We start from the raw sequence: 13,832 nt of genomic DNA on the forward strand, positions 1-13,832 counted from the left end.
AGTCCTGCAGTTCCTGTAAGTACGTAAAACCAAAGTCCCGATATGAAAAGACGGTCTGCCTGCGCTATGCGCCTGTAACTGTAGTATGGATCTGTGCTGTCGGACGTGCGTCTGCGGTTTTCACTGTAGAGCTGGGGAGAAAAAGGCTGCTATCTTGGTACTATGTACCCCTCACCCATAAAGTCCGTGGCTGAAGTCCTTCTTTCGTATAGTTGCAGCTCCAGCTGCTGGTGGGATCTCTGCTGAGATTACAACCTCCGTAGGCAGCAAGCTGATGGTAACAAACAGTTAGTTTTTCCTGTGTTTGTTTAGCGCGTCCTCGTGGATTTTCCGCGCGAAGAGATCTTGAGATCCGATCAGTACTTTATTTTCATTTATTAAACTGTGGATACACCTTGGCAACAATTATTTTTTTTTTTATTACTCCACTGCATCTGAAATGGAAAATGAAGCCACATGATCCTAATGCATGAAAACTTGGTGTTAATTCTTCATGGAAAATTCTTAAGATGATTTAAATTGAGAAATCAAACCACATTCATTGTAAAAAAAAAAAAAATTTTCATTTTTGTTCTCTTATTTTCAGTGCACCACCCTGGAAAATGTTTGTCTCAGACCAATTCCACCTTCACTTTCACCACTTGTCGGATTTTGCACCCGTCTGATGAACTCACGCGAGTCACTCCGAGGTCAGATACTAATTTATTTATTTCTTGTATTGCATTTGAGTTTTCAGTGAATTTCCACCTTTTATTATCACTTCCTTAGCATACAACCAGTCCACTCTCCTATTATAGTGAGTTATGGAGCTCAAAGGCTTCCATCTGGAATTTTTGGTGTATTAAATGCTGTTATACTTTGTACTTTGTAAAGCTATGTTCCCATGGTGGAATATGTGGGGAATGTCTGTGCGGAAACTGCTTCGTCTTCATAGACAGCAATGCATATCCGAGAGGAATCAGCAGAAATTTTGAACCAGTTTAATGTTTCTGCAGATGCTGTAATCAAGATTTCCTTGGCTTTTGCGCAGTGCAGCAGAATCCCATTGACATCATGAGTGGAATATTCCTGTTGAATTCCGCTTGGAAATTCTGCCATGTGAACCTAGCCACAGCTATTCTATATACCCAGTGAAACTGCTACAAAAGACCACCTCTTTTTTTCTGTGACAGATTTTAGCGTCCACCGTTTACTTTACATACTAGTAGCTATGTTCTTTGAGAAGACCACTTTGTCATGCAATTTTAGGTTTTTGCCCTTCTGCTCCACGGGAGGTTTCTGTCCTCCCTGAGCTCGCCTTAGGACACCTGCGTTACGGTTTGACAGGTGTACCGCCCCAGTCAAACTCCCCACCTGCGACTGTCCCAGTAGTCTCAACGCCGTTTCATGGTACATACAACTGTGAACTTCATGGGGGAGATTTATCAAAACCTGTCCAGAAGAAAAGTTGCCCATAGCAACCAATCAGATCACTACTTTCATTTTTAACAAGGCCTCTGCAAAATGAAAGTAGTGGTCTGATTGGTTGCTATGGGCAACTAAGCAACATTTCGTCTGAACAGGTTTTGATAAATCTCCCTACATATATTTAAAGGGGTACTCTGCCCCTAGACATCTTATCCCCTATCCAAAGGATAGGGGATAAGATGTCAGATCGCCGGGGTCCCGCTGCTGGGGACCCCGGGGATCGCCGCTGCAGCACCTCGTTATCATTACTGCGCAGAGCAAGATCGCTCTGCGCGTAATGACGGGCAATACAGGGGCCGGAGCATCGTTACGTCATGGCTCCGCCCCTCATGTCACGGCCCGCCCCGTCAATACAAGTCTATGGGAAGGGGGCGTGGCGGTCGTCACACCCCCTGCCATAGACTTGCATTAAGGGGACGGGCCATGATGTCATGAGGGGCGGAGCCATGACATCAAACTGCTCCGGCCCCTGTATCGCCCGTCATTACGCACAGAGTGAAATCGCTCTTTGCAGTAATGATAGCGTGGTGCCGCAGCAGCGATCCCCCGGGTCCCCAGCAGCGGGACCGCGGCGATCTAACATCTTATCCCCTATCTTTTGGATAGGGGATAAGATGCCAGGGGCGGAGTACCCCTTTAAGTAGTTACATTCTGGCTTAGAGAAGCATATATGTACCATGAATCCTGGAGTCCATTGACTTTCTGATGCCAAGAACAATGCTGCAGATACCACTGGTGCACAATAACTGGAATGGTAGAACTTAAAGGGGAAGTATCACAGCTTTTTTCGGTAATTTATTTCTGATCAGTCCTTTCATTGTACTTTTTAGATAGATAGATTTGGTCTTATGTCTGGGTGGTGTTCTCTGTGATGAGTAAAGCTGAGAATGATTTACCATGTATGATGATCCATTTAATCATTGCTAATAGACGTGGTTCTTCACAGGTCTTTTGATGAAGAAGAAGAAAGCACTTTATACCAGGTTTTGCTGAGAGAAGCTATAGGGCAGACTCTTTGACAAGCATGGCAGGGGGTGAGCAGTATTGCAGGTTCAGTCCCCCTCTGGCTGGGTCACTGTAGTTGAGATATGTGTGCCCCCTGTAACATAGACACTGACAGAAATGTCACCCTAACATCACTAAGATCCATATAGCTTTAAGGTTATGATGAGTTTTATCATTCTAATATAATACAAAGAGGATTTGTCTGGCTCACTAGCATGTTGTCTTGTGTAACTTTTATATCTATAAAAATAACCAGCTATGTTTGCAGTTTTTCTGTATTACCACGGGCATGTACAGTTTTACATATACAGTAATACATGGTCAATTAAAAGTGGTGATGTACCTCTCTTTCCTTTACACATGCTTATATGAATTGTATGTGTTTTTCTGTTTTTTCTATTTTTACATTTTAAAGTATGGATAGTGTACACAACTGGTTACTAACAAAGCTTTGCAAAAGTGAACTCTTCACTTCATAGAAAGCCCACCAGACACAAACACAGATCAGTGAACATAGGAGACAGAAAAAAAGGCAATAATTTGTTCGGCAATATTGACACTTTATATAATGTGATACCACCCCTTTAAATTTTACATGTTAAAATATGTGAATTTATTACATGACAAGTATGCACATCTTAAAACAAAGCACATTTATAAACCATTATTTAATATGTATTTTAGGCTGATGAAAACGGGCGCACACGCATAGGAAAGTTTTAGAATAGAGTGTAATGACAAAGTATAGTATAGGGGATGGCTAATACAGAAAGACCGGTATTGGGCTTTGTTCACAGTACCCTCATAGCTTTGTAATAGTCCATGGTAGATGTGATATATTAACTTTATGACAGATCCACAGAGACCATGCAAAACTCATGAAAATAGTCATAAAACAAAAAAAAATAAAAACAACTAAAAAAAGAGTGTGAACAGTGCTTTGTTAATGCTATTTTGTTATATAGCAATACATGGTTTAACAATTTGCATTGTGACCATTAGAACATAAGAGCTAGACTGTATCTAAGGAGCAAAGGATGCAGTTATTTCAGTATGCATGTGGATGGCAAGAACTAACAGTATGGTTTTTAGAATTGTTATGACCATAATTGTCTTTTTAAATGGTTTTGTATTGTTTATATAACAGGCTTCTATAATTCTTTACTTTTCTCTGTGTCCTGCAGCCTTAACTCAGCACCCACTCCAGCTTCTGGTATCTTCAGCAATCTAAAATCAACGCCAGCAAGCACACCATGCACACCTAGGCGTCTCAGCTTGGCAGAGTCTTTTACTAATCTGAGAGAATCCACTACTACTATGAGCACATCTCTTGGATTGGTAAGGCTTCTGAAGGAACAGGGTATTTCAGCAGCTATGTACAACCCACAGAGTTGGGACAGGGCTCAAACGACTTCCATCATGAATCAGTCTCTTCCAAAAATGACTATCATACCTTCCACTCCTCCAAATTCGCCTATGCAGACACCAAGCTCCTCTCCTCCTTCTATAGACTTTAAATGCACCAGCCCACCGTATGACAACTTTCTGGCTTCGAAACCTGCCAGCTCCATTCTGAAGGAGGTGAGAGAAAAGAAGAACATACGAAGCAGTGAAAGCCAAACTGATGTTTCTGTCTCCAACCTAAATTTAGTGGACAAGGTGAAGAAACTTGGAATTGCCAAAGTCTCAGGACCATCACAGGCTTCTTCTGCATGTGACAGTCCTATAATGTGTGGTGCCCAGGGACCAGTACGGGGATTTGTTCCTGGAGGTCTTATACAGGAAGGTCGGCCTTTAAGTTACCCTGCGGTAACAAGTGCTATAGGCGGAATTCAGCTAAATGCAGGAATTAGACGGAATCGTAGCTTTCCAGCTATGGTGGGATCTAGCATGCAGATGAAGGCACCATCAACATTGACACCAGGTATACTGATGGGCACTAAATTACCCAAACAGACTAGCTTACGGTGAAGAATATCCAGCTACCATTGACTATTTCATCATGTCAGAGGCTGTTTGCATTAGCCCTGCATAAGATCTACCGGACCTTCTGCACCTAGTGCTTATTACAAAGCCAAGATCATTTTCCTCCTCTCCCATCCTTCTTATATCTTGTACTGATAAATCAACATTGTGCCTAGATAAGATAAGAAGTGGAGAGTGTACTTTCTATAAATATGTAGATAAATATCTTACTGTAACTAAAATAATTTTACCGGTTGGAAACGGTGACTTAATGAGTTTGCTGTAATATTGTTAATAATGAGAATAATGTACATTAAATTAATGGGGAAGGTGGGATATCGTATGCACTGAACTTTAAGGACTGTTGGAACGGTAGAATTCAAATAGGTTTAGTACTGAAATTACAGACAAAGTTTTTATTTTATTTGAAAAGAAGTTCTAGCCTAGGCAAGTATGCCATATCCTTAAAGGAGTACTCCACTGGGAAAAAAAATTTTAAATCAACTGGTGCCAGAGAATTAAACAGATTTATAAATTACTTCTATTAAAAAATCCTAATCCTTCCAGTATTTATCAGCTGCTATTTGCTCCACAGAAAGTTCTTTTCTTTTTGAATTTCCTTTCTGTCTGACCACAGTGCTCTCTGCTGACAACTCTGTCCATTTTAGGAACTGTCCAGAGTAGGTTTGCTATGGGGATTTGTTCCTACTGTGGCCAGACAGAAAGGAAATTCAAAAAGAAAATAACTTCCTGTGGAGCAAATAGCAGCTGATAAGTACTGGAAGGATTAGGATTTTTTAATAGAAGTAATTTACAAATATTTTTAACTTTCTGGCACCAGTTGATTTAAAGAATTTTTTTTCCCCAGTGGAGTACTCCTTTAAGGCACTTGAATATGTTACTGTGTTGTGCAATGCAATACATGGAGATACTGTCTGATAAACTGATAATAAGGCTGAAGATCACTGGTCTCACAAGCATAATAAGAAAAAAAAAGTTTCTTATCGAGTAAATACTGTATGCACTACTTTCAGTCTGCTTCACGCATTTTAACTTTTGCCAACAAGATATTGCTACTGTGGAGTAGACCAATGTGTTGGGTAAGTGGCACCTATAAGAAAAAAAGTTAAGGCTCTGTTCACACAGTATATACGGCTTTTTCTTTTAACTGAAGGTCTGCCACTTCTTTATAGTAAAATGTAACTAAATGGTGATGGAGCCTTAGTGACTCATAATGAGGGCTGCTGGCTCCATCAATTCATCATTTTGGTGGCGAAAAAGTGTTGCATTTCGCATAGTGTTGTCAAGTGAAGAGACGATAACTATGACTTAGTGCAAGTGCCGAGACGTGTGAGCCTAGGTATTGTATGTATACTTAGATATTGTTTAATCTTCATTTTTCATTTAAGTGTCCTTCGTATACACCATAACCTTTATTCTGTATTGTGTTTTTTTTTATTGTTTATTTTCCCCACTAAGCACTGGATCCATTTGATACAGATTTTTGCTAGAAAGAGCTCACAAAATGAACACCGGATATACCAATCGTAATGGAAGTATCTATAAACTGTACTTGAAGTCTAGAAATGTTCTTTCTTTCAAGGAAGGTATTTATGTAATTGTTGGTAATGAAGGACCTAGTGTTTTATTTGTGTATAAAGAGATGTTAGAGCACTATTAAACTTTGGTTGTTTAAGCCAGCTTAGTTTTTAAAGTATTTTATGAACAAAATGAGGCCATCACCACCTCAATATGTTCAGCCACACAAGGCCAAACTGTCCACCTATAGTCATATCTAATTATTTTATTTTTGTTATAATTTATAATCTTTTTTACTTGAATATTGTTTGACACCGATATGTTCTGTTACTGTTGTACATCACAATGTCATTCTTGATGCCTGCATTGCTTATCATATCAGTCTGAATAACTTCATTTTTCTTTTCTTACTCTATTTGCACAACATATATTTTTTTCCTGAAGTTTTTAATCATGGAAAGCAGGGCAGAAAATAGGACCATCCCTATGTAATACAACAGACAGGGAAATGTAGTTCTGGAAATGCACAATATAAAGCAAACATCTTTTAAAGGGACACTGCTGTATACAATGCTGCCTTTAGTGCACCAGTTTCCTTAATACTACGATCTCTTAAGGTTTTATGTCAATGGTTTCAGGTGCTGTTCTCTGATATCGAAGATCCATGCATTGCTGATGCTATGACAATGTTGGTTGATTTATTTCCACAATCATTATACCCGATAATCACATGTAACCTTGTCCTACAGCATGAAATATATAGATACAAACAATCTGTATAAACATGTTGTGCCTGAAGTTGAGGCTTGGTCAAGTATGTGCAACTTTTTACTCCAGCAGTTTATCTCTTTCATCACTTGGACGTCCTCGGAGTCTAAATTTATGGCATCAGGGGATCCTGCCATGCAAGATGATGTTCAGAAACTAGTGGGCTGATGGATATTTCCTTCTTGCTTCTTTATATGATTGACTCCTCTGGTTATGTGTGCCTATTGAAAAGCAAATAATCTTAACTATATTTTTATCAGAATGTATCTATAGGCAGTAGTTAGTCCAATCAATCAATGACTGTATGAACCATTATTATGATGCCTCTGTTGTATTCCCTGAGATATTGGATGTGGCCAATGAAAATGTTTCTTCTGAAATAATAAACTTTACGAACAATATAACTCTGCTGTTTTATACAGTCCTATTATGTACAATGCTAAAAATAATCTGTTTGGTATTTAGTTTAGTTGTTCTCCCACAGCTACCTAAAAAATGTGAAGGGTAATGAAGCATTTCTGAAGCAAATGTAACATAAATGCCTCATTCTTCAGGGGTGTGGAAATAAAAAAAAATAAAAAAACTACTTGTCCAAGGGACTAAAACGGAACACAATCTACTTGTCCCTCATGAAAATCCACTTGTCCTGGTAAACTAAATAATTTCAACCAAAATAGTATGTAAATATGGTCTTTATTAGTTTTTGCACTTTAGTTTTTTCCTCCTCGTCCTATAATAGCCATAACTCTTATTTTTCCATCTACAGACTCATTTGCGTGACCAATTATAATTTGGAATGACACCTTTAATTCTTCCATAACTTATGCTCGGAAACAAAATAAAATAATTGTGAGGTGAAATAAAAACAAATGCTAATTTGGGGGTTTTCTTTTTTTTTCGCAATTCACCTTGTGGTCAAACTTATATATTATTTTAATACTTTAGGTTAGCTTTATTACACCAATACCAAATATAATTTTTTTTTCACATATATATAATAAAAATAAAGAGGGAAGTCAGTCCGACCCTGCTTGCCCGGCAGAGGGTTAATTCTGTGAAAAATTCACCTGCTGGGCGCCCGGGACTACATGTGCCCGGGTGTCAGGTGATGGGATTTCCACATCCCTAGTAAGTAAATAATGTCCCAGATAGATATGTGCCCCCAGTTGATAGGAAGGGTGGGCTTCCCTAGTAGGCAGACAAAGCCAGAGATGGACATGTCCCCCATTAGGTAGAGCTCTCTTATATATAGATAAGCCCCCAGACAGATATGACTCCCATCAGGTAGGGCTCCCAAATAGGTATATTTGCCCCAGATAGATATGGGCGTCATATCTATCTGGGGGCCTGTCTACCCACTGGGAAGCCCTACCTGATGAGCAGGTAGGGGTTCCCAATAGGTGGAAAGGCCCCCGGATAAATATTACCCCTGGCAGGTAGGGCTCCTATTTAAACAATTACCCCCCCCCCCCAAGAAGAAAGGTTAGCCCCTGGTGATATGCAGGTCCTCCCTTATTAAGTCATTAGGCAAGTTAAGGTATTTCACTGCTACAGTACTCACATCTTCCTGCTGCAGCCTATAACGAGTCTTCCTTGCGAGGATGCGCACAGTAGGTGACATCATCACACGCGCCGCGCAGGACGTCAGCGTCCCGGCATCCTGCGCTGCTGATGCAATGACCTCACCAATCGCGCGCACCCCTCCAGGAATTCTCGTTATAGGCGGCAGCAGGGAGATACAAGTACAGTAGCAGTGTGTACCGACATGTGTGAAGTATTCCGGCATTTACCGCTGCTTACCCGAAGCAGGGCTAAATGCCTGAAGAAATCACCTGGCCGGCGCTCGGAACTGCATTTCCCGGCCGTCGGGCGATACAAATTCCACATCCCTGTCCTTACACCATCCCATGTAATCACTAAACTGGGTGCCCAGAACTAATACAGTTGATGGGCCTTATAGGTCCCTGATGGTAGTGCTCACAGCTGGTATGAATGCCTCTGATCAAATTGTCAGTAACCATGATAGTCCAAGAGTGTGGTATAAGGGTCCGACTTCCTCTACAGCAGGGGTTCTCAACCATGGGTATGCGTACCCCTAGGGGTAGGCCAAGGGTTATGCGGGGGTACGGAAATTCGCTGACAAATACCGGCCATGCATTGGCCAGTAATTGTCAGTGCAGAGCGGGAATTGGATGCCACAGTCGCTGCAGCAGCTCACTATATTGTACCGCGGCCAGAGCTGCTGCCGCGGCCACTTTACGTGTGATGTCCCTGATATTCCACGGAGGTGTCGGCACAGAGCAGAAGGATGTCACCTGTCAATGCGGCCCTCCGACTTCCACCGAACGGGATATACACAGGCCTGGTAAGCATGTTAAACTAAGTGTAACACCGCAGTATGGGAGGGTGCTATTGTGTGCATCTCATATATTGGCCCAGGGGGATCAGAGGGGGGAATAATGGCATAAAGGGATTAAGATTGAGGGCAATGGGGGATAATGGCATTGACCATAATTATATAACCTGTGAAAAACTAAGGAAATCCTGAAAACATGACCTGTTGTCTTGAGGTCAGCACTTGAGGTCCTCTTCTCACAGCCCACCACAGGGCAGATTGATTAGCATTTGCCATAAAACAGACTTGTCAGCTGTCACACCCCCTCACATAGGCTTGCATTCAGGGGGCGTCACACGGGGTGGGGTTGTGACGTCACAATGCTCGGGCCCCCGTGATCGCCAGTAATCAGACCCGGAGCGAACGTGCTCCGGGGACTGATTCTAACGTAGTGCTGCTTGTAAGATCACGGGGGGTCCCCAGCAGCGGTACCCCCGCGATCAGGCATCTTATCCCCTATCCTTTGGATAGGGGATAAGATGTCTTAGCGCCGGAGTACCCCTTTAAGATCATTGTAACCAATTTTTTGCAAAACAGAGCAATGGTGTTGCTTTCAGGCACATTTCTAAGCTTCTGAATGTACCAGTGATCACTGTTGGAGCCATAATGGTGAAATGGTAGTCTATTTCCCTATTAATTTGCCTCAACCAGGTGCTCCTTGCAAGATTGCAGACAGAGGGCTAAAAAGATTAATCAAGAGTTGTCCAAGAGCCAAGATCCAGTAGTGTAGAGCTTCAAAATCACCTGAATTGGCAGGTGCTTATGTCTGAAAGAGTCTACTGAGAAAAATGGTGACTTGTTTAAAGGGGTTGTGCGCTACCCTGCCTTTCGGAGATCCGCACACAGTGTCCGGAAGTTCATTACTCCGAACGCTGTGTGCGGGCTTCCGTGTTCGCGGCCGCCGGACGTGACGTCACGCCCGCCCCCTTGTGACGTCACGCCCGCCCCCTCTACCAAAGTCTATGGGAAGGGGGCGCGACCGTTGTCACGCCCCCTTCCCATAGACTTTCGTTGAGGGGGCGGGCGTGATGTCACGAAGGGGCCGGGCGTGACGTCACGTCCGGAGGCCGCGAACACGGAAGCCGGCACACAGTGTTCGGAGTAATGAACTTCCGGACGCAGACAAGAATAAGGAGAGTTGGTAGAGCATACATGAAGGGTTGCTCACACAGGTTGTTGATAGTGTGCACACAAAAGACAGTTTGCAGAGAGTTACTTACAGTACAGGTATGAGGGAAAACTGTAGACTCCTAAACCTTATGGAGATTTAATAAACCTTGTGCAGAGGAGCAGTAGCCTATAGCAACCAAACTGATTCCAGCTTTAATTTTTCAGAGGTATTTTTAAAAATAAAAGCTGGAATCTGGTTGCCATAGACAACAACACCACTGGTCCTTCGCACAAGGTTTGATATATCTCCCCTATAGACATCATATGCAGCATGTACTGCAGCAAGATCCAGCAAAAATCCCAAAGGATTTCAGGGCATTAATGTGAACAACAAACTTTAGGGGTCACCCCCAAGGGGCTAGCCCTAAACTAGAAATCTCCCCTTAAAACTATAAACTTTATTGTAATCACTGTAAAATATAAGTGCTGAGTGAGAATCACTTATTAAAAACACAGTCTGTGTTCCGAATTTTATATCAATACATCCTTGTGCTTATCAGTATCACTGTGGAGTGTACTATAGTCTGTGACTCAAGGATATCTTGTGAGTCTTGTATGCTGACAGAAATGGCTGATGATTAAAAGAAATCACTATATAGCCATCCGCATCCCAACGTTTTGTCAGCCCCGGTTGACTTTTTAACGTTGGGATGTGGATGGCTATATAGTGATTTCTTTTAACCACTTAAGGACAAAGCTCATTATAACCTTAAGGACCAGAGCATTTTTTGCACATCTGACCACTGTCACTTTAGCATTAATAACTCTGGGATGCTTTTACTTATACTTATTGCTTTTTCATGACATATTCTACTTTAACATAGTAGTAAATTTTCATCAATTCATCATATCTTGGTGAAAAATGCCAAAATTTCGTGAAAAATTTGAAAATGTAGCATTTTTCGAACTTTGAAGCGCTCTGCTTGTAAGAAAAATAGACATACCAAATAAATTATATATTGATTCACATAAACAATATGTCTACTTTATGTTTGCATCATAAAGTTGACATGTTTTTACTTTTGGAAGACATTAGAGTGCTTCACAGTTCAGCAGCAATTTTCCACAAAATTTTCAAAATCTGATTTTTTTCAGGGACAAGTTCAGTTTTGAAGTTGATTTGAGGGGCCTTTATATTAGAAATATCCCATAAATTACCCCATTATAAGAAAACTGCACCCCTCAAGGTATACAAAATTACATTCAGAAAGTTTAACCCTTTACGTGTTTCACAGGAATAGCAGCAAATTCAAAATCTTCATTTTTTACACTTGCATGTTCTTGTAGACCCAATTTCATGTTCTTGTAGACCCAATTTCATGTTCTTGTAGACCCAAGGGATAAAAGGAGAAAATGAAAAAAAATAATTTGTAACCCGATTTCTCTCAAGTAAGGAAATACCTCATATGTGGATGTTAAGTGTTCTGTGGGTGCACTAGAGGGCTCGGAAGGGAAGGAGCAACGAGCAACAATGGGATTTTGGAGAGGGAATTTTGCTGGTTGGAATGGTTTTTGATGGGGGGCATGTCACATTTAGGAAGCCCCTATGGTGCCATAACAGCAAAAAAAACAAACAAACATATGGCATACCATTTTGGAAACTACACCCCTCAAGGCACGTAACAAGGGGTACAGTGAGCCTTAAGTCGGATGTGTAAATGAAATTTTTTTTCACTAAAATGCTGTTTTTTCCCCAAATTTACCCCATTTTTACAAGAGGTAATAGAAGAAAATGCCCACCAAAATGTGTAACCCCATTTCTTTTGAGTATGGAAATACCCCATGTGTGGACGTAAAGTACTCTGCAGGCGCACTACAATGCTCAGAAGAGGAGCCACATTTTTATTTTTGTAAGCAAATTTTGCTGAAATGGTTTTGGTTTTGGGGGCATGTCGCATTTAGGAAGCCATTATTGTGCCAGAACAGAAAAAAGACCCCCACATGGCACACTATTTTGGAAACTGCACCCTTCAAAGCACGTAACAAGGGTTACAGTGAGCCTTAACACCCCACAGGTGTTTGACGAATTTTCGTTCAAGTCGGATGTGTAAATGAAAAATTAGATTTTTTTTCACTTTAATGCTGGTGTTACCCCAATTTTTTTTATTTTCACAAAGGGTAATAGGAGAAAAAGCCTCCCAAAATTTGTAACATTATTTCTTCTGAGTATGGAAATGCCCCATATGTGGATGTAAAGTGCTCTGCGGGCGAACTACAATGCTCAGAAGAGAAGGAGCGCCATTGAGCTTTTGGAGAGAGAATTTGTTTGGAATGGAAGTCGGGGGCCATGTGCATTTACGAAGCTCCCATGGTGCCAGAACAGTGGACCCCCCCCCCCCCCAGGTGACCCAATTTTTGGAAACTACACCCCTCACAGTATTTAAGAAAGGGTGCAGTGAACATTTACACCCCACTGGCGTTTGACAGATCTTTGGAACAGTGGGCTGTGCGAATGAAAAATTTTATTTTTCATTTTCACGGACCACTGTTCCAAAAATCTGTCAGACACCTGTGGGGTGTAAATACTCACTGCACCCTTTAATAGATTGTGAGGGGTGTAGTTTCCAAAATGGGGTCATGTGTGTTTGTGGGGGGGAGGGGGGGTCCACTGTTCTGGCACCATGGAGGCTTTAACACACATGGCCTTGAATTCCGGACACTTTCTCTTTCTAAAAGCCCAGCGGCGTGCCTTCTCTTCTGAGCATTGTAGTGCGCCCGCAGAGCCATCCACATATGGGGTATTTCCATTCTCAGAAGAAATGGGGATGCAAATTTTGGGGTCTTTTTTTCCCTATTTTCCCTTGTGAAAATGAAAAATTTAGGGTAAAACCAGCATTTTAGTGAAATTATAATATTTTTTTTCATTTTCACATCCAACTTTAATGACAATTTGTCAAACACCTGTGAGGTGTTAAGGCTCACTATACCCCTCGTTCAGTGAGGAGTGTGGTTTTTGCTAAATGGGTTACATGTGGGTATTTATTTTTTTGCGTTTATGTCTGAACTGCATTAAAAATCAGCCACCCCTGTGCAAATCACCAATTTAGACCTCAAATGTACATGGTGCGCTCTCACTCCTGAGCCCTGTTGTGCGCCCACAGAGCATTTTGCGTCCACATATGGGGTATTTCCGTACTTAGGATAAATTGTGTTACAGATTTTGGGGGTCTTTTTTTCCCTTTTACCTCTTGTGAAAATAAAAAGTATGGGGCAACACCAGCACGTTAGTGTAAAAAATAAGGGGTAAAAGGAGAAAAAGCCCCCCCCAAAAAAAAAAAATTGTTAGGCAATTTTTCACGAGTACGGAAATACCCCATATGTGGCACTAAACTGTTGCCTTGAAATACGACAGGGCTCCGAATTGAGAGAGCGCCATGCACATTTGAGGCCTCAAACATCAAGCTGTTGCAAAACTACAACTCCCAGCATGCACTTATGCTGTCTGTGCATGCTGGCGGTTGTAGTTATGTAACAGCTGTTTATTTAACTCAGTGTTTCGCAACCAGTGTGCTTCCAGCTGTTG

At 41.5% G+C, this 13,832-nt stretch overlaps 1 protein-coding gene across 12 annotated transcripts in view; it reads left to right on the plus strand.

The window, feature by feature from the left end:
* The window catches only part of TRAK1 (trafficking kinesin protein 1), a 138,259-nt gene extending 133,300 nt beyond the window's left edge, over positions 1–4,959 (plus strand). For 6 of the 12 annotated variants that reach the window (XM_056520611.1, XM_056520613.1, XM_056520614.1 and 3 more), the window contains 2 exons: positions 587–689; positions 3,657–4,957. In XM_056520611.1, the coding sequence (XP_056376586.1) occupies positions 587–689; positions 3,657–4,443 (890 nt within the window). In that variant the 3' untranslated portion in view covers positions 4,444–4,957. Of the gene's footprint in view, positions 1–586; positions 690–2,413; positions 2,502–3,656 lie in introns of all 12 variants that reach the window. The other 6 variants (XM_056520606.1, XM_056520605.1, XM_056520609.1 and 3 more) reach the window with 4 other exon arrangements.
* The last annotated feature ends 8,873 nt before the right edge of the window (positions 4,960–13,832 follow it).

The sequence above is a fragment of the Hyla sarda genome, chromosome 5 (genome assembly GCF_029499605.1).
Source record: "Hyla sarda isolate aHylSar1 chromosome 5, aHylSar1.hap1, whole genome shotgun sequence".
NCBI classification, from domain to species: domain Eukaryota; kingdom Metazoa; phylum Chordata; class Amphibia; order Anura; family Hylidae; genus Hyla; species Hyla sarda.